Source organism: Synchiropus splendidus, chromosome 18 (assembly GCF_027744825.2).
Source record: "Synchiropus splendidus isolate RoL2022-P1 chromosome 18, RoL_Sspl_1.0, whole genome shotgun sequence".
Classification (NCBI taxonomy): Eukaryota; Metazoa; Chordata; class Actinopteri; order Syngnathiformes; family Callionymidae; genus Synchiropus; species Synchiropus splendidus.
Window position 1 is genome coordinate 15,167,668 of NC_071351.1, and position 21,963 is coordinate 15,189,630.

General features: G+C 39.8%; 1 protein-coding gene across 3 annotated transcripts in view; it reads left to right on the top strand.

Annotated features, from left to right (window-relative positions):
• The window catches only part of LOC128749460 (voltage-dependent calcium channel subunit alpha-2/delta-3-like), a 72,347-nt gene that overhangs the window by 2,914 nt on the left and 47,470 nt on the right, over positions 1 to 21,963 (top strand). For all 3 annotated transcript variants that reach the window (XM_053849095.1, XM_053849096.1, XM_053849097.1), the window contains exons 3-4: positions 9,611 to 9,727; positions 17,104 to 17,163. In XM_053849095.1, the coding sequence (XP_053705070.1) occupies positions 9,611 to 9,727; positions 17,104 to 17,163 (177 nt within the window). The remainder of the gene's footprint in view (positions 1 to 9,610; positions 9,728 to 17,103; positions 17,164 to 21,963) is intronic.

The window sequence follows — 21,963 nt, forward strand, 5'->3', positions numbered from 1 at the left end:
AGGCTCTTGTTTCAAGGTTATATCAGTCAGGGGTATGTGTTTGTGTCGGTGTCTGCTCTAGGAAAAAAGAAAATCAATAAGCCGCAGTTTTTTGGGAGAAAAAATAATCATCAAGTACAAATGTTGGATCACGTTCAACGCTGAGTGTATATACATGCAACACAGAGACTTATGTTTAACGGTACTTAAACGTCCCCCAATGATGTTTGGAATTAGCTCTGTGTTCGACTCTATTCAGCGTTACTGTGTTGAAATCTTTAATTTCATGTGTCATTGAGCAACCTGTCTATACGAGCCAGGCTGGCTGTTGTGAATTCGGCGAGCAGAGGCATCTTTGTGTGTCACTGTGTGTGTGAATGGTGATAATGGGACTGGATTTCACCTCATTGGTTGTTGCATTCATTGCTGAGATGACTTTAAAACTCCAGGTAATAAAAGATGCTAGAAAAATGATCAGAGATTGGAAAGCTGTCTATCAGTTACTGGTGCGCCTCTGCCTTCCTGTTCTAAAGTCTGCATGAAAAATGAGGAACGGCCCATATCTCTGTGTGCAAACTTAGCCTACCTTCCTGAGCATGCTCAATCTTACACACACAAACGATACGGAAAGAAGGAGCCGAAGACGATGGGAAGGTGTAATGATGTGTGACGACTGTGCTGGAATCGATTTGACTGGATGGGGAAAAATGGAGTATGTGCGTCTGGGTGTGTGTCTCCAGTATGGTGCCGTAACATCAGTCTTTAATACCTTGCAGCTTAGTATAGAAAACCACTGACATGTCTGTGGTCTGCCCTGCAGCTCTTCTGCTTAAGATATTATGTGTGAACATCCGCAGTCATACTGTGATGTCAAACATTTCAGGCCATGACTCTGTCACACTATTTAGATCCATCAACGACAGGGATAGACAAAAAAGGTAACAATTTCAAGTCAACTATATATATATAGTTTTGTTTTTGTTTTGCTTCATTTGGAACCATGAATATTCCCTGCTCATCTGACAATGGATGATGAGGGAGCGCCTTGCACGGCCACAAGATTGAGACAGCCGTTTTCTGCAAATATGCCTTCACAATCCTGTATAGTAGGTCTGCCTACAAATAGACTGAATGCCATTTTAGCTGGTACTGGTGGTCCAAGCAAGTGGTTGATGTTGTTCCCTGCTCCTTCCCTACACCTATTTCCTAATGGTGCGTATCAGATTTGGTAGTTTCCTTTTCTGTAACCTTTGTATGTGAGCTTGTTGTTTTGAGCTTGAAAAACAGGCCTGATGTTACTCTGGTCGGCAGTACCGCACGCCTCTCTACACACTAGATTAGTATGATCACTCTTTGCGCAGTTGAGTCATTAATTATGTTTCATGAATTGAGTTTATCTTATATGGTGAACTGTATTAGAGCAGTGACTGTGTGACTTGTAAGGAATTGCACTTTCAGGGGTTGCAATTTTGTCCTCCTGGTATTTTCAGTACATTTTCATGAGTAAGTCCTTCATTTGCCTCGGAAAAGGCACCTCAGCAAAACGGCAGATGCATTTCTCATTTGAAACTACATTAGTGATATTTGCATTTTGACATTATGGGAAAAAACTCTATCAGGGTGATAGTGAAGAATATGTGGAATTGGTTCAGGACGAGTAACTTTACTCCACATTCATAATTATTTGCTCATCTTATTTGAGCAATAGTAAGCTGCGATAGACGTCTTCCAGTCATTTTAATGCTTTTGGAAAAGCATAGTCCTTCACTTCCAGGATGTGATTTTCTTCTGTTTTTTACTTTTAAATTAGAAACCTGTGCAAATCCGGGGTGTCAGTGTCAGTGTGAGCAGACCAGTCTCTCTGGCCACTCACATTATGATGAAGTGCAAGCTTTCCACAGTTTGCTATCACATTTCTGTTCTTTCAACAGTAGCACCTTTGCCACAGACTAGCTGCTGAGACATGATAGCTCCTGGTGAGCTGCTCAATGCATTTTCCTCCGTAAGTGATAGAAGTCGGAGATGTAACGCAACCATTTTCCACCCGCTCTCTCAAACGCCAACTTAAGCCACTCTATCCGCTGGACTGAATCTGTGCCACCTTTTTAGACAAGGTCTGTCAGATACGATTCCTTCTTCCCTCCCTCAAACTACACGCTTCTTTAGATACCTGCAGAGTGGGTCCTGCCCCCGAAGGTAGGCACAACTCTTTTCACAAATGTATTCCAAAAATCGTTCTTTACATAAAAAGAACGATTTGTGAGTGCAACACCCCCATTAAGTATTGATCGTCCCCAGCAGTAGAGCTAGTGTTGGGGTAAAGATCTTTTTCAGAGAGCAGAGAAAAAAGTCGCATTAGTTGAATCTGAGTGGCATCATTCTTAAGAGTGCAACTATATGTGACCTAGCAGCTTTTTCCTGCTACATCAAACCTTTGGTTCCACTATAAAACATTGGATATTTTTTATATGTATCCATGTGTATGTAAATAAGAGCTCTGAGGACAATATAAATCATGCTGCCAGTCTGTAGCACGAGTGTGAGCAGACTGAGGGGTTCTAATGTAGCAGAATGTCAGTGAGGGGGAGACGGCAACAGATTGAATTTAGCTTTGAGAAAATTGAATAGCTGTCAGGTTTGGTTGAGTGTGGCTGGTGATGAGGTGCAGAAGGTGTGTGTTGAGGTGTGTACTGTTGACTGTTCCTCTGGCTGTAACTATATATATATATATATATATATATATATATATATATATATATAAGGTCTAAAACACACACACATTGGAAGAGGTTTGGTATGTAGACCACAAGCCAAAAATATTAGGCATCATTGAGCGCAGCATTCAGAGAAGGCTGTACGGCTTGTGCACACTGTAATTTGTGCTTTGTTGGTGACAGAAGTGTGTGAAAGGCTGTTGTATACACAACGTTTTCTGGGGAGTGCCAGGCGCGAGGCCCCTTTGCAACAGGATTAAAGAACTTAAAGCACAACTGCTGACTTTGAGTCTGTATGGCTTAGGAAAATCAAGTGTCTTTGAAGGCTTGTTCTGTGGTGCGCTGCTTGACCTATCCCACACTCTTGTTGTGGTGAAGATGTTTGGAGACCGGCATTCATTTGGATTGCGTCTTTGTTCTGTGCTGCTCTGTGTAATTTTTTTCATGAAAGATGCACACATCAGCGGTCGCCATCACCTTGTGCTCACCCGTCTCTGATGATAAATGTGATCTCTGCTGGCCATTCTGCTGCACCGCTCTCCATTTACAGCCAAACAAACATGCCTGCAGAATCCTGTAATTTTACCAGACTGTGCACCAAAGAGTTGATGGTAAACATTGGCCAACTAAGGAAAGGGGCAGGTGCTATTTAGAAAATTAGCATGTGCATCATTGTGTGAAGGACTGCCAGGCTTGCTGCTGTCCACATCCATCATGCTGTCACTGTTCAACCTGTGTGATGTGAACAATGATGACTCTTCAAGAAGAAATCTACAGAAAATGCGATCATAGTTTCACCTATTTCCTAAGAACCAGCAAGTTTAATGTAATGCCAATAAAAATTTAGTTTCTGAAAATCTTGTCCAAGTTTCAGTTCAGTAGGTTTCACCGAACCAAAAACAATATAAATATGTCTGGTGCTGCTAAATCAGTGCGGCTGCAAAAGTGTATCGGAGACCATTGGAAAAGTGACGTGCCACATTCAGCATGCTGCTGTAAGCCTGAATAATGTTTTCCAGAACTGAAAAGGAGCCAAGTGAATGCAGCTCCATGAAGACAATAGACTATTAATCAGTTCCTTGTGAACAGATTAGTGCACATAGAACCACTGCTCTTACTGTGAGTGGAATGATAGATGACCTGCATATTTCTGTCTGCTGTGAAAGTTTCTGTAAGAGCATGGTAGTCGCTCATAATCCCATGCTGGTGCCAGTAATGCATGCTGATGTGTCGATTGGGGTTTCTATAGTGATGGAGAAGTGGAAGTCTGCCTGAGGGCTGTTAAAGAAATAAAAAAGAACAATAAAAGCTCTGCACAGTCGACACAAATGTAGCCCCATGGCATCTCTGGTTGAGGAAATGCTCAAGATGTTCCACCCTGTGCTGCTCTGTTGGTGATGCTCCATCGCCCCAATAAGTGGAAGCAAATCCCATCTTTCTCTAATGGCTGCTATCTTTCACTGTTCCACCACAGCATACAACCTTAACCCACGCCGACACACAGCCACATCATTTTGTTCACAGCGTCGGTGAGAACTAATTGTGGTTAGTCCATACGGAGGCAGATGTCTTTTTTAAAGCATGTTTTTGACATAGGTGTGGTTTTGAATTCAGCCCTGCAAGTTCTCCCATTCTGTGTCATGCTGTCTTGTCAACATTCTGGATGTTAGTTTCTGTGACACTTAGAAAGGCTGGTTATTGTTGTACCTCCTGTTGCAAGACACAGTGGTCTGGAGTTTTTCCCCTCAGAGCAGGGTGGGCCTAATTTGTAAGTGCTTTGACCGTAGAGATGTTGCCTGAGCTTGGCCAGAAGTGTGCGACAACTGTTATCTTGGAAATAAACACGGATAGAGAAAGTCGTGCTAATTGACATCATGTCGATTGACGCGTTTAGGTGGCTTTCCTGTTTTTTTTTTTTTTTTGGTTGTAGCAGATAACTGTGTGGCCAAGCTTGCCAGTGTTGGTCTACATCTCTCACACATTGAGATAAACCGTGGGAATAGAGCAAGGACACTTAACCAGCTGTCTGGTTAAAATATGGTTCACAACTGGAAATGGAATTTAGAATCTCTACATTGGAAAAGCATTGGAAAGGTGGGGTTTGCGATTTCTATCTTCTTTCGTTCTTTCCTATTATATTGCTGACAGTCCCCTAGATTGGTTGGTGGTATGTCCATCAAAATCATGTGGAATTTGTCACGAAAAATGTAACAAATAATGCCATGCTGCTCAGGAGCTGTACACACGGGAGAGAGTCTGTAGAAAAGCATTTCCATTTTTTATTTAAATGCAGGCAAAAGTTTGCAAAAAGCATTTTTTTATCTTACCAATCATACATATACATTTCTAAACACAAATATGCAACTGTTGGGGTGTTGTTTATTTTTCTTTTATATTATTTGTCTTACAATACTAGGTGAGAGCTGGATGTTAAAACTGAAGTAAATTCATCTTGGTGTTGCTTCTGTTATTTTACCTATTCGGAGTCTATTAATTGAACCCATCATTTATTGAAAATGATATAAAATAGAATAGCTTTTTGCCTCTGAAATAATAATACAATTTCATGGGATTTGTCTTCAACCATTTACTTGCAGAGTGCCCTGCCCTTTCTAGTGTGTTGCCTATACGTACTTCAGCAGAATCTGCTGGCATTTCTTCATGAGTCAGTTATGTTTAAGACATGACGGCCATGTTTTTGATATTCCATGGTGGACAGCAGACCACGCTTCCACCTTGACTCTAATGGCACACTTTTTTCAGTTCTGTGGTATGATTGAGTGATCTGTCACTGGGGTGTGAGGTGGTGCGTTTTCACACTCCACCCATTCATTCAAAGAGCATTGATCTGACTGTAAGAGATCTCCCGTGCCATGCTTCACTGATGGATTATGTTTGAGTTGATGGATCAGTGCTGGAGGTGTGTGACCAGTCAGGCCGTAAGAATTTACGACGTCTTAGATGTCTTGTTTCTGAGTGATTAGCTAAAACAGTGAGGTTGTTGGTGATGTTTTCCCTCAAACCTTTGTGTGCCTGTGTATGATAGTGGATGGTTTACAATCCACTAGAGGTGTCTCAATGCCACCAGATATGGGACTCAGACCAACGTGCTTTGAAGGGAGGGAGGACAAGCGTGAAATTAATTGTTCCACTTCATCTCCAGCCAGTGCACTTCTTTTAGGGGAACAATTTGTCATTTGGCATCGAAAGAGAAGGTATGAAAGGAGGAGGCCATGGCAGTGATTTTTATTCCGGGGAGATCCTGTGATCTAGCAATGATTTCATTCTGTGCAGTTGCTCCCCCGTTCCCGTTCATCATCGGTCAGAGCATTTGTTTCAGTCCCCTGTTATTTCTCGAAACATCGAGAATTGGCTTCACCCAGGTGAATCCTCCAAGCCTCACCCTTTCTTCTTTTTATCTCCACCTGTCCTCTTCTCTTTCTTCCGCAGAAGCCATGTAGGCTGCAATTACAAACTCAGCTTTGGGGAGTTTCTGTTACTTTAAATAAAATGATGACATTGCAAGCTATTTGTTCTGCTGAGGAACACTGGAAGGAATTCAAGGATTCTGTTAAGTCATAAAAGAGCTCAACATGGTGTTTGGAATCAAAATAATCTTGCAGGATTGTGTTATATTACAGAGCTGTAGCTTGATTAACTTTAGGAAACTTTAATGCATTTCACAGAATCATAAAATATCTGCTGCCAGTATTTGTGTTGTTCTCTCGCTTAGTGACTTGAAAAAACTTACAGGTTTAAATATGTATAGCTATGGAAAAAAAAATATTGATAGTGTAGGGCTTCTTAATGTGTAAATATGTTTCAACTAATTTTGCATTTGAGTTCATTGTTACTCAGGCTTCTATATTCTCGACAACAGTAGATAGTAAACAACCCGAAATATTTGAATGTACCGTATTAGACACAGTCAACACTGTTTCTGAAGTTCTGAATTTTCAGGTTGCTGCAAACAAATCAAACTCAAGGATCACTTGGCCAAATCAGGCCCACTGTGTTATTTTATTTGGCCCACATAGACTTGAAATGAATTCATCCATAATTGGAAAGCCGTTGTTTAGGCTTCGTTGGTCAACAGGAGGCTGCTTTCCATTGTTGAGTTCATTGGAGTTTCCCAGAAATTTACAAACATTCATCCAAATGCCTTATGTACGTGGATGTGCTTCTCATTCAAGGAGAAGAACAGTGCTATTTTTTTTTCTTTTGAAAGAAAGAATCCCAAGCGATGCTTTCCCATTTAATTGTTCCAGACATGGAAATAGAATGCAAAGTAAACGGCTTGTCTTTATGAATGTGATTTAATGCTTGAATGAAACAATGATGCGGAAAAGCCTATACATAATCTCCTTGGGTTTTTGGCAGATGGTTGAGTCACTGCTTCATTTAGAAAACCAACACATTTACTTCACACCATGATAGTGCTTTTGACTTCTAACTGTATTATAATGTTTGATTTGTAATTTACCTCCTAAGCATTCTTAAATGTCTTAAGTAGATGCTCAAGTCGAGGAGCATTTTCATAAAAAGAAAAGCGCTGAAAATGTAAAGCTCTTTGCTACAATGAAGTCTATTTTCATCATTAAAAAAGAAATAAATAACATTGTTTGGAAGTTGCCGGTCATTCATTTAACATACTTAATAAAGGGAGTAGCCATTTTTAGCGTATGAATTTCTTATGAGAAGCAGCGGCTTTATTTTAGGTCTTCTGAAGATGAGCTTTCTGTCTTTGTACTGTTTCTATTGGAGATTGGTGCCAAATGCCAAGTGAATTTTAACCTCTATCATGCTCATAACATTTTTGAAATTAGTTTGGCCCCTGAATTAAAGAAGGTCACTGTGATGATAACTCACTGATTGATGCTAACTTGTTATCCCAAATGTCACTTATTCTAGGTAAGATTTTTATTCTATATTAAACACGTTCCGATGACATTCTTACTTCTTCATAACTTAATTCTTAAAATAAGTTAAGTTAAATTAAGTGAAATATGCTTTAGGCCAAAAATATGACCACAGATGTGTGAAGATTCAGTCTAAACTCAGAATCTACAGAAGAGCTAGGAAATGGTTGGCACCATTTCAGGTTTGAACCAGTCGCATGTTAAATTAATCAGCCACCACTGCACATGGAAACACAAGGATTCCTTTTCTGTCTATTCCAGACTCTACGGTTGTCAGTTAGGCAGTGGGATTATCCCTCTGATTTGTCATGGTTAGTGGTGCTGTGATTTTTGCTTTGAAATTGTCAGCCAGTGACTCACATTCGTCACAGACGGTGTTACTCAAGGCAACAATTAAAAATGGAGTGGTGTCACAAATGAGGAGCTATGTGGTGTATGTTTGCGGCTGCATTCGAGAGATCTCAGTCTGTCGCATTACATTCAAGGAAAGGGGAGTGATAGAAAATACTGTATGTGAGAAATAGACCTGAATGCATGTCAATACAAACTATGTGCGTTGATGGAGGCATTAGGTAGTGCAAAGAATCTCATGATTTGAGCAATTTTACAGAGCATTTCTGGGAAGGCCATCCCTCAGTTGTACCTCAGATATTGGAGTGTTGTGCTCCAGACCGCACCCAGGACATGGACTGTTTGTTCCTCTTCCCTTTGGCAGGAGGCTACGGTCCATCCAGACCAGAACCTCCCGTCACAGGGACAGCTTCTTCCCCTCGGCTGTCAGACTGTTCAATTCGTGATCAGCCTTTGTTGTTTGTAGGTTTTTTATTTTATTTTATTTTATTTTATTGGCAGCACTTTATTCAGAATCACTTTCCTAGTTGGTGGGATCCCCACTGACCAGGGTAATAAATTTGATTCTGATTCTGATTCAGACTGTTGATACGTGAGTGAACATTAATGCTAGATTAATGCTACCATCTGACTCCTTGAGAGCATTTGTACTAGTCTTTAGAAGGGGAACTGGAAAGTAGTCTTCACCATGAAGTGTGGCCATCCATGGAGAAGATTGAGACATGTCAAGTGAGGTATACGCAAGTGTAAGACAGTGACTCGAAGCAGTAGCACTAGATTGTATACCAGCAAACCCTTCTAATATATATCAGTTTTAAGTGCTTCCGCTAACTTTCCTCTGAATATCTGTGACAGGAAGATGGACAGAAGAGGCGTCTGTTTATTAGATGCTTTTACAGTATAATCGCACTGAAAAATGGACAGAACCTGTCTGATTCGTCTCCTCCCACCACGGCACCCTCAGCTCTCCCTCTGCTCACATTCATGTTTCACTCTGCTCAGACACACGAGCTGTGTCTGAGCAGGTTGGCATAACATTAGAGAGGGCAAACCATTTGATTTGACGGTAATCTTCTGTTTAATCCCCCAAGAGTGCAACAGCCGCCTGCAGCTTTGCACATTTTTCAAAACTGGTTATCTGTAATTTTCGTCAGTGTGTGCCCCCACACGTAGATAATCTCTGCATGTGTGTTTGTGTGCAAACGTTATTTTTAAGTTGACAGCCAGTCGACAATTCAGAATTTACTTGGCTCTAAAGTAGAATCCAATTGAATGCATTTCATTGTTATGATAACTTAAATAAGCTATCATAACAACGATAGCTTGATTTTGTTTTTCATTCTAAAGCTCTCTAGTATTCAGAGATGTACCGTCTTTTGAATTAGCACCCTTGCATGTATATGTGTGTATTTAGCAGGACTTGGTGCCACCATCTGAATTGCTACTCTCAAAATAATGTGATTTAGCATTTTGCGGACACTGGTGGCAGCACTGCTTAGTTCGTAGGTGAGGTGGATCATGAATCCCAGTGTTTGCCTGATAGTTGATGTAGCAAAGTTATTGAGTGGCCATAAAATACAGTCTTTGGAACACTCTGATCTCCAAATGTTTACCCTTAACAAATGTGTTTTCTATTTTTTCATCCAGAAATATAAAGAGTTTGAACGGGCGGTGCAGGTGGAGGAGATTGATGGACTGCGACTGGTGAAGAGACTGGCAGAGGACATGGAGGAGATGTTTCACAAGAAGGCCCAAGCAATGAAGGTGCACTTATCCAGTGTTTAAAAACTCTATGTCCTGTCCTTAACACTTCTCACAGAATCAGGCTATTATGGTATTGAAATGAAGTAATCTAAAGTATCTAAATGTAAGGATGGGTGATTATCGTGATTTCAGCGATAACAGTATCACAATAAAAACATTTTCATTTTTATTCCATGTGTTGGACACACTACAGTCTCTCTTGAAACTGTTTTATAATGAAACTTATAAGTGGAGTTTGTCTCCATCATCATTATTTGTTTATGTTTAAATATAACAGTTAACTAAGTGTAGAGAAGAGACATTCAATGTTTCACATCTCTGGTAGAATCAGGTCGTGTCTGACAGACTGCTCAGCCAGCTTTATTTAGGGGTTAAAATGAGCCGTCTGTCTGCTGTATCTCATGAGTCTTAACACTTTACGTTGACTATGGAGCAGTCTGGACACATTTCCTTGATGCTATTGAAGAAATATTAGAAAAATCTGAATAAATGATCATTTACCATTTCATTCTATTCTTGAAATGATTATACAAACTGTCAGTCCTTTGTCTTGTGTTAACCTTTTCACAATTCTCTCACCTAAAATGGTTGTTTTTCATTGCCTTATTGAAGATTTCACCAATACTTTTACCGCTTTAGAATTTGTTGATGGTCGCTAACTGATGCCGGCACCGGTGGCAGCGGGAGACCTGCATATCATGACATGAACAAAGGCAGGCACGCGCATCAGAAAACCGATGAGGACCACTCCATCTAATGTAAAGAAACACCGATCCAGAGACTCAGAGTCGACCAGTGTCATTATCAAATCATCCCTGTATTGAAAATACGTTTAAAACTACGCTCGTGAACCAAAGTCCACCACACTCTCCGCAACTGTCACACGGCGGTGTCAGCTGTCAAACACTGCTGAGCTGAGAATTTATCGTGACATGCAGAATTGTCATGTTTATGTGGCTTTGCTTCCATTCAACGTGTTAACTCAAGAAATGAAGTGATGACTCATGGTACCTAGGAAGCAGGGCATCACAAATAGTTGTGTTGCTACCTACCTGGCTGAATTTGGTGAATAGTCACATTGAAATTATAATTACTGTACTTGTGAATTGAAATGCTGCTCCAAAGCAGACATATCATTGTTATCTCTTGTTCAGTGTAACAGCAACATGGCAGGCAAAAGTGTGTGCACATAAGATAACAAAGCTTATATGTATGTAAATGTGTTTTCAATATTTTCCTTTTTTTCTTTTTATACAAGAACCTTAATGAAAGTGACTCGTGCATGTGCGCTTGTGTGCATCAGTACAATGTAAGTGGTGTAGTGCTCGATATGGCCTTGCTGCAGCTCCAGGCGATAGATCTCATCACGACAACACTGTTGTTAATAGAAATTGGATTTTTCCCTGCAAGTCTGGTCTAAGAATACAGGCTGAGGGACAGTGACTGAGCAAGGCATCGATGGTGACAAATCATTTGCATTCTTCGGAATGCCACGTTATTATTTTTATGACACCTTCGGCGTGGATTGTATTCACGTCTTAAAACACCCACATTCCTACCAGATGCACCAAGTGCTTTTACCGAGTACGTAGAAAAATGGATTTTTCTTTTTTGGTATGAGTCATTTGACATTTTAAAATTGCCTTTTTTACCCAGTGGCTCGAACTAAAACACAAGAAACATTTAATTGAGTGTCCTGCAGTTGCACTGCTTTAGTCTAGGAATGTATTGACAAGTTCAGAGAAAAGTTGTCTTTAATGAGCATAATAAAGCGTTGCCTCACACCTCACGCATTGTGTCAAAAAATATGTACGACCAGCAGCATGGTAGTTAGCCCCGTAATGCTCTGGTGCAGTTGAGCATCTCAATATGTACGTGAAGCTACTCTGTAGAGGAACATTTTCAAAATTAAAAAAATAATAGATTGTCTGAAATATGTTGAGTTTGGATATAATCATATGTCTTTGTCAAAAACACTGGTCGTGTAAAGAACATCTTGAAACAGAGTCGCTTCCCCCATCTCTTACCATCCCACTACTAGTGGCGCTTCAGCGATTCAATTTCCGTACTGGGGCAACGACATGTCTGGCAAGCACAGGTTTTTATCTCAACGTCTCCACATCAATCCCTGTCTTTATCGCTGCCTGCCACATGCTGAGAGATTGTCAGACCTGTAAACATGCGCCCTTCTTTTGAAGTGAGATGAGGTCGTAGAGGTTTGGATGTTTTCCACGTTGGTTGCTGTAATTTTATATCTATATATATCTATATCTATATCTATATCTATATATATAAATATATATATATATATATATATATATATATATATATATATATATATATATATATATATATATATACTACAAAACTAAACTACAAAACTACATATTGTTCATATGTACTTTGTGAGAAAGAATGTCTTCATTTTCTTTACATGTTGTTCCCTCCTGTACCTTCATATTGCTGTATTCCTGCAGAAGAAAATATTAGATTCAACTGAATATATTGGGTTTTTTTTTTATTGTTTTGTCCAATGTTCCAGTATACAGCAAGTTTATCTGCTGTTGGCATGAATGTTGTGTGGACGCCTCTTTTTCAGTTATTACTTTTAATAACTGTTGCGATCAACATAATTACGATTAGCTTCATCCACCCATGGGTCAGTGGGATTCTATCACTGACATGCACATTAGTCTCCTGCCCTCAACTCCTGTGTCGTCGGCTAAAGTGGCAGCAGTAGCAGCCTGTTATGGAACTATGTTGTTATCATAGTTGAGAAGCGTGCAGCAATTGAACTGCTCCCTTTGAAGTCGGCCACAGTTGTGTTTCATGTGACAAGTGCACTTCAAAGCAGCAGCGGATGGTGTTGCTGCTCGGGCGGATTTATTTATTTAGTTATTTTTGTAAATGCATTCAGTGGCTTCTGTAAACTTGCATATATTCACCTGTAGCAGAACTGATATCATTAGATTATTCAAAGAGAATACAATTTTGACGTGTTTCAGTAACATTCAATGTTGAGCGACAAGTTTTTTTTAACTTGTTTTATATAAGATATGAAAATATTTACATGAAAACATTGATTTGAAATGCAATTTTTGCATTTGTGTGGAATAGACCTTTGAAATGTGCAGCTTAAATTCATAAATGCTTTTTATATCTAGTTTCTAATTCTTCTAATAGCCAATATAATAAATAATAATTTGTTTTCCCCAAACTAGCTTTTCAAGCTCAATCTGTTGTGAGTGTGACAATAATATAAGGTACTATCTCATTCTTCTTCTGAGTTGATGATTGGACAGCCCCTTCCCCCTCAAACTGAGGATGAAATCTTTCGTTCATTAGTAACTTATAGGGATTGTGGACTGAAAGGCAAAAGAATCAATTGATTGTGAAGAAAGTCCAGAAAGAGGTGTAAAGGGATTCTTCTACGGTGTCTCTTTATATTCCCTTTGAGTCGGCAGAACTGCTGTTCTGTATTGATTATCGGGACATGATGTTTCGAAGCTCACGACTTCTCCATCTGTCTTTCTTCTTCACTTTGCCTTTGAGTGAATTTCTCCACTTCAGTGTGTTGCTGGCCCAAGTGTGCAAAGCAAAGTGTCATCAAGCACTTTTCCATTTTGTTGATGCTGCAACTGTCTTCTGGCTGGATGGACAATATTCATTGCTGTCCCCACTTCTGTTGATAGGCAGCCGACAGCCAATCCTGCCCTGCTCCCCTCAGACCTATAAGGATCAGGCCTCTGGCACAGGAAGAGGAAGCATTTGACCTGGTCTAATGCTCTAGGTCAATGCTTAATTTGCATTTCCTCTAGAAGATCAAAAAGTTCTCTAAGAAGGCTTAAAGTGCATTTGCCAAATCATAGCGCTCAATGTGAAAATGAACAAAGCTATTTTCTGTTTATATTTGTCCCCGTATGAGGTGTCAACTTATTAACTCACCATGAAAATGTGCAAACCACCATCATGAGGTGGCCAGGTCGTACAGAATTTTTTTATTTGATGGCAACTCATCTCAAAATTAAAGGATGAAAACCAACAGATTTGTGACATGGCTGCGTACAAACACAGCCTCTGTGCTCTGTAATAATGGGAAGAATCTCATTTTGGAATCTCCAAAACCATTTGTAACACAATTTGATTTATCAATTTGCCATCTAAATGTATCAGTCTGGGTCGCAAAGGGATTAGGTAGGAGCCATATGACGCGAATACCTGGTTTCTGGATCGCTGACTTATAAATATAAATATGGGCTAACGTGCATTCTTGTAAATCAAATAGACTGCATCCTTCTCTACGTTGAACCTTTGCTTGAGATGAGTGCCAAGCACTGAGCTGAACACAGTCCAGAGGATTTTACAGCAGTAAAATTCTGCCGTGACGAAACATCAATGGTGTTCAACACTAATCCTGCGTCAGTTATGAAGGCATCGAGGGCCCTCCAAATGTTGTCCACACTGCCATCAAACATGATAGCCTGCATAAAAACATTTTTAGGAACTGAAATGTAAAACATGGCCACCGCAGTCTCTAGACTTAAACGCCATCGAGCTGGTTAGGGATGAAGTGGATCGAAAAGTGTAAGACAAGCACCCGATATGTGCCACACATTTTTGGGAACTTCTGCAGTAGACTTGGTAAGAACTTCCAGAAGAATATTTGATTTCTGTTATAGAAAGAATGCCACAAGTGTGTTCAGGTCTTATACCTGCCAAAGGTGGCAACTTTGGTGAGTCAAAAGTTTAGAGAACATTTTTGTCAATAATTTGATTTTATTTATTTTTCCAAGTCAAATTGCTTACCGGTATTTGTTCTATGCTTTCATTTCAGATTGCGATGAGACACTAAGGTTGAATCATTTTAATTAAAAAAAAATAAATAAATAAATAGAATAGAATGAGTGTGGCGTTCTAAATCGTATGACCAGTAGTATACATACATAAATCTTCAGTTAACCACCGCAGTCCTAGTATGTCATTGGACGAGAGCCAGGAATACACCCTGAAAAGGTTGCTAGTCCATCGCAGGGCTCACACACCACTCACACACACACATGCACCGCTAGGGGCAATTTTAGAGTGTTCAGTTAATCGAGTGAGCATGTCTTTGGACTATGGGAGGAAACCGGAGTAAACTGAAAACCCACCCAGAAAGGTCCAGAGCTGGATTCAAATCCACCGTGCTGCTCTCCAGAATGAATGTGCGTATATTTCCTAACAATCACAAAAACAACAATTGTTTTTAGACCTCCTGCTTTATATCTGATCATGCTTTTGAGCTTTTTGGAAATAGCTACATAACACTGACATGTGCGCTTTTTTTTTTTCTTTACCATTGATGTTTGTGTGGAGAAGATGGCTCCCACGGACCAACAAAGTAGCAATCAGCCTGACATATAAATTACAGTGTTGCTGGTGAACTTCTTAAAACTGTAAACAAAATGATTTGCCTGTCAATTTCTAACTCCAGCATGTCAAACATTAATGAGAGAGTTGAGTGCAGATGTCATGTGCGTCCGACGTTGGCTTGAATGACGAGCGTGAAACAGGATTTGACGGCAGTACTAATATGAGATTACAAATGTATTTTTTTCTGAATATGTGGGCTGTGAATGAATGTGATGAAGATAGAATCAATCCTGATTCAAGCTGTCATGGTTGCGATTACACAACATTTTGATGTTGTCGCAGAAAATGACTGCCGCGTTGTACACTGCATATTTAAATGCTTTTTGTGTGAAATCATGGACAATTCTTTTGTTCCACTCCTTGGCATGCGCATGACCAGTCTATGCTATTGGCCCTTGCACAAGTTTAACTGGCAAGCCTTTCGCTTTCCTGTCAGTGCTACTGAAGACTTGGAACTCTGGTTTGGTGGAACAAAAACAGGAAGCCCAGCACTTTTAACAATATTGCATGCATAAAATCAGATGTTGAAAAGTTGGTAAACATTTTTAAATACAGTTAGTCAAACAGTGAAGTTGTGTGTCATGCATTCATCCATTTGAATATGAATGGTGAACATGTCCCAAAGCATCTGTCAAAGACAGCAGATCAGAAAGCTAATTTTTGAACACACATGAACTTTGGAAAACACTCGTCCTCTGACGTACCTCAAACCCACACACGCAATTGCTGTAGGTGTCTTGCTATCGACATCAACTTCACGGGCGGCGTTTGACATTTAGATGTTGAGTGTGAGGCTAAGCGCTCCAACCTTTTGTGAATGTTATTTTCTTGTTCCCTTCTCATCCTCCTCTCATTTCAACACCCTTATCTCAGTTGGTCTTGAATTGTGTTTCTTGTCGGCAGCCGAAAGAGAGGTTTGGGGCTGAGGATTCATGCATCCAATCGCCCGTTTGGTGACAGCTTCTGGAAAAGTTAGAAAGATATTCAAGCCAGACGACTGTGTTTACCTTCCTTACCTGAGAGATGGAAAACACATTTATTTAGAAATCACTTTGCAGTCGTTGGTGAACACTGGATATGAACCGATATGCATGACCAGGTGTGTTGCTTAGGTGCAGAAATTGGTTGGCTGTTTGCTTCCAGATACAGCCGCACTTACATGCATGCAGATGCACACACACTTACACACACTCATGATGCAAGTGAAATAAGCTGGGAGATTGCAGCAAGCTGAAGTCATTTGGATGGAAATGTGAGATAGCACTCATTATCAAAATAAGCTGTGAAGATGCAAACACACTACATTACAGAAGTGTCCATGGATAAAACTTCTTCTTGTTTCTGCTTGTTTTTCTCCAGTCAAATTATCTGATTATCATTGCGTTGTTTATGACTTTTGTTATTATTTATTATCATTTATTCTTATGACTATTTGCTGTTCTTTCAATTCTGTGTCCAGAAACTTTGATGTCTTATGTAAAGAATCATGCGCAACGGAGCATACAAAAAATACAAACTCTGCACTGCAAATACATGCCAGTTTGCCATTAAAATAATTTTCTTGGTGGTGAATAAAATGTTTTTATTGAAAAAAAAAAGTTTAATAAGAGACATTGACTTAAAAAGTCATCTTGAGTCTGAAATCCTGCGCCTGCATATGCTTGACTTTAAGTGCTGGCTTGTGAAGACATGCTTGAAGTGTTGATTGAGTTCGCCGCGGTGGTGAGCATAGAACCTGAGGCAGTCATTACCACTATTGCTGGACCGTTTAGGAAAATAGTTTCTTTTCTCACGATGGCCAAATGTCGTCTGCTATCTGTGCATGTGAGTGTTTATCCTCCGGCCGTCTACCGTGGAGGGATGCTTATGAAGTCAATGGAGAACGACTTGCCACAGATTAATTCTCTCGGGCGCACCAGTATTTTTTTTCCCTAATGCTTTGTGTTCCTTTATCCTCCCCTCAGAGACTGGTGGAGGCTGCAGAAGAAGCCCACCTCCAGCATGAAGAGGACCCAGACCTTCAGGTGAGTTTTGAATCCACCTATGTTGTCATGAGGACTTAAAGGGATGATGTGAAATATTTAGTGACATTTACAGAAATATCAGCTGGAAAGATTGTCTTGCTCATAGCTGACATTGTCAAGAAAGTTCTTCAGATAAAGATTTATATGTTTATGAAGGTTGTTGATCATTGATGGCATAAACTGGCTGTCATATCCAACAAATGATGGACAAATGTTTCTTAGAGGGATGTAGACAAAGGATGGCATCCACCAGAGTTTTATTTGGAGCAGTAGGGAAATTTTAGAGTGTCTTAGATTGAATAAAATGTCCAACTTGTAAGAATCTGTAAAAATCTCTCTTATCGAGATTAAACTTTTCAGACTTGAATTGTTTTTTGTAAAAAAAAACTTCAGATACCCACTTCCGAAATGCATCATCTGACATAACTCTGAGGTATACAACTGTCTGTAGAAGTATCTGAATAGTCATTTTTATGTGATCTGACGTTGTGTCATTTCCATTTTTAATTTTGGTGATTAGCTGTCGTACATTAATGCCTCATAATTGGTGAGCCAATAATTTACCTGACTTTTCACATGCATGTGGAATAAGCGCTTGTTCCTCACAAGTTGTTCTGAAAGATCTGGGTCTTTTCTGGAGATCTCTGCTTTAAAGTCGGCAGCCAGTGCTCTGCGTTGCTGCCCAAAAAGTGCGGTGATAGATTCCATGGTTAAGCTAATAGTCGCGTCATCCTTCCAAAGAGATTTGCCAGTTCTTTGTGCCATTTTACAAAAAAGTCCCATTCTCTGTATATACAAGTCTTGCTTACATTTAAGCTGTGTTCAAAAAAGGTATAGGAGTGATAAAGGATGGCATTGTTCAGGAGCGCTTGTCCTCACGTCGACTCCATTGTGTTTGTGTGTTGTAACACACTGTAACACAATCCTGCGGAGTTACTTTCTGTACCCCCCACTGCGTTGGTGCATCTTGTAATACCGTTTGTGTTCTTAGAAAATATAACTTATATCACATCATACCTGCTCAGATTATACGTTATTCATACTTTCTTTGTCATATAAAGTTGCTGAAATGTGAGTCTGGGATCTGTTCTGGATTTTTGGATGGACATGTCAAATATTTTACCCTGCTTGTAGTGTGTTAGATTGATGTTATTTACTGGCGATTCAAATGAATGTGGGTGGCATTTGGTGAGGTGATGCAATTAATCCTGGAGGTTTAAGCCAGAAACATTATAATAAATAAAACAGTCGCGCACTTGACTCTTGCTTGGCTTTTTTTTCAAGCTGAATCCGGAGAGAGATAAAGTAGGCCAAGTGACAGATCCAATGAGGAAAATGTGCCCCTGCAACATCCCATACAGCAAAAATTAAAACATGTACCAGTTGTCAAAGGTTTTCTATCCCTTGTCTGTGTTGCAGCATTTATTCAATTATTTGGTACTTAATGAAGCACTTAGCAATAGATAAGACACATGTTTATATAGAGTTTGGCTTCACTTCCAAACTTAGTGTGAAAGTGTTTGCCAGCTGTTGACGCAGATTTATCTGCTAACATTCTTTAAGAAACCCCCCAAAACCTGCCTCTGCTCACATGGTTCTGCTTGAAATCCGTTTGAGCAGCTTTAATTTTTTTTTTGAGTGCAACTTGGTATTGTGTGTGTGTGTGTGTGTGTGTGTGTGTGTGTGTGTGTGTGTGTGTGTGTGTGTGTGTGTGTGTGTGTGTCTGCACAACAGCTCTTTTAACAGTATTTTTTCCCGGAGTTTGTGCTCTTCCTGCACATCTCATTGCAAAGTTTATTAGAATAGGAGGTGCAACCGAACAGGCTGGACTTTTAAAGCGATGCTAAGCTGACTGGGGAGTGTTTTCTGCTCAAGTACTTAAAGTGTGGGGAGGATGTGTTTGTGGGAGTGTGTACCTGTTTACTTTTCCCAAAAGTGTATCTCATGATTTTGTCTCTGACTACTTATGGATGCCTGAACAGGATCTTCTAATCATTTTTGAAAAAAAAATGTAACTCTAATCTTAGTAGTTTATTTCCCAAATCATATAACATCTGTCTGTAGTTGGAGTCCAACAAATGATTTCTTGGTGGACGTTCCTGCCTCAAAACATTGGACTGCAGCGCAGTTGAGCTTCATATTTGTCCCCTTACTTTTATTCTGTGGCCAGTCTGACACAATAGATCTGAATCAGATGAATGTATCTACATCAGATGTAGATTATAGAAACAATTCCACTTAAGTGAAGGACTTGGAGGAGACTTAACACATGAAGGAATCCAGACCTTTGGACTCCAACTGAGTGAACTGGTTTAGTAGAAACAGATACCAGAACTTTATCAGATCAGATTGTGGTCTTATGGGATGTGTGATGAAGGATACTTTGAAGCTGTTATAAACTTCTGTAAGCTTACCAGCAGTGCAATGGAGTTTCTCTATAATATTTCAGTTTTTGATTCAATGTTTCTCATCATCTCCCAATTTAACGCCTTGATGGACAACACCAGACATTTTAATAAATTAGAATATGTGTTGTCTCCTAATTGATGGATAGTTTGATGTATTGTTTCCTTGTTAATGCTGTTGAACTTGCTTTTTCTTTTCAACATCTATTCCGATCTTTTAACGTCTTGAAAGCTATAAGAATAATTGGCTGTTTCAGACGAAGAACAATAGGAACCCTGGCATTCACTTCCTTACTTTCTTATTCAAATTAGTGTTCACTGAAAGTCTGACAGCCATTTAAATACAAGGGGTTTCATAATGAAAGAGTTTGGACCCGACCTATTGAGCAGGAATTCCAACCAAGAGTGTGGGAATTTAATTGCTCTGGTGTGAAGATGTATCTGCACAATTTGTATCAATATATCTTTCTGCCGTTGATTGATTATAAATCTTGTATAAATCGTAATTGTACACCTTTGTGCTCACATGCTTTCGGATGGTGCCGTTTGTAATTGATCTTTTCTCTACACACACAGCGACTTGATGGCAATTATTCCCAGTGGTGCTAAAAATACTGCAGGGTGAAACCTCCTCCATCACTATTTGGGTTTATTATAAAATGTTTGTTTTTCTGCTGCTGGATACGTATTTGGCTTGCAGCAGGAATTTCCTTATCTGTCCTTTCCAGAGCTCCTCTGCTTCCATGTGAAATTGGCATGGTAATCTGTTGAGATTTTCCTCCCTCGCTCTTTTACCCGCAATGCTCATGTCGTGTAAATAGGAAGAGTCCTCCTTGCTCCTCCGCAGCCAATGAAATCCCTCCTCAGAGGTTCCAGTCAGCCAGCCAATTACAAAGCCTGACTGAAATTGTTGATGCTTAATCTGAGTTCTAAACCTCTCCTGTTGATTGCGCTAACGGGGCTGGCTATAAGCTTTCACGATACTTTTAAAAAGTTTGTTGCGACAATTGTTAGTGCCAACCCAAAGGCTGCCTCTGCTGTTTCCATTCTCCTAGAATCTCAGAGGCAGCCCCCTGGTTTTATGGCATGGCTTCACTTTATTAAATCATATCAATTCTGGTTGGGATGGAAGGAGAAGTGACCTGTATTATTCATTCATTTGTTTGTTTTCCTCTTCCAAGCAGTATTTTGTAATTCAAAAGTCATCGTATTTTTAAAGTGCGACGTCGCTTTTAGTCATTCGGCTCAGCAATAATCTCGCTGTCCATTAATTTCTAATGTTGTTGACAGCCTGTATGATCCTACTGACATGTGATGGTGGTGGTCTTAAAAAAATGACAGTGACTTGTTTCCAAAATGAGTGAGCAAACTTTGAAACATGATACAACACAATTGCAAAATTGTTTCATGTTCAGTTTCACTTTCCTCAAGTGGGTGAGTGCAGCCTTTAAGAACTACATTAAGGTGATTTGAAGCACATGAACCCACTAGGTTCCCCTTCTGCGTGTTGTTTACTCAATCCGATGTCTTGCTTACTACATTACCTGTATCAATGCCTTCAGGTTGTTTTCCAGTCACGCACTGTGGGACTGGTAGTAACCCATTTCCCACCCGGCACAGAAACCTTGAGATGTGAGTTGAAAGTGAATTCCACCAGACTGAGAGTCACAGACAATCCTTTGCTCCCCAAACTCTGACTCCTCCCCGATTGCTCAGTTGCGCTATCTACTTTTATTTTTTTCAATGTATTTAAAAGTGCGAGAATGATTTATGAATATTTTGTTTGGTGAGAAAATGCTAACTATGCGCACTAACTGTTGAGGGCAAAACACAGAAAAGTTAAATAACATGGTAATGAATAATCATATAACTGTCTAAACATAGTCTTGGTTTGCTCTTTCATGAACCAAACAAAAATTTCTAATAAAGCTTTTGTGTATAACTTTTAATGAGGACAAAAAGGTTGAGTATTGGGGTGCTGTTTTATAAGGGACATACACACCTCTGCCTGTATACTGTATTACTGCGCCATCTTTATGTTTGAAAGACAGTGAAGATAGTTGATCTGCATCATGGTCTTAACTTCAATGTGAGCTAGTACCTTCATCAACCACCAAAAGAGGCACTTGAACACTATAAGGAATCTCAAATCTTGTGGACTGTTTGTGACGATTGTTTTACACCTCCTTATCGTCCTCATGAAGGCACATTTACACCAAAACAAGACGTATGCATTGAAAGTGTGACTGACTTTCGTATGCAGCAAATGTACGAGGGCTCTCACAGTATGATGCGATACGTTTGCTGCAACAAGGTGACACAATGTGTCTCTAGTGATGCATTCCGGAGACATCTGGAGGATCAAACACTGAAGTAGAAAAATCTGAACTTAAGT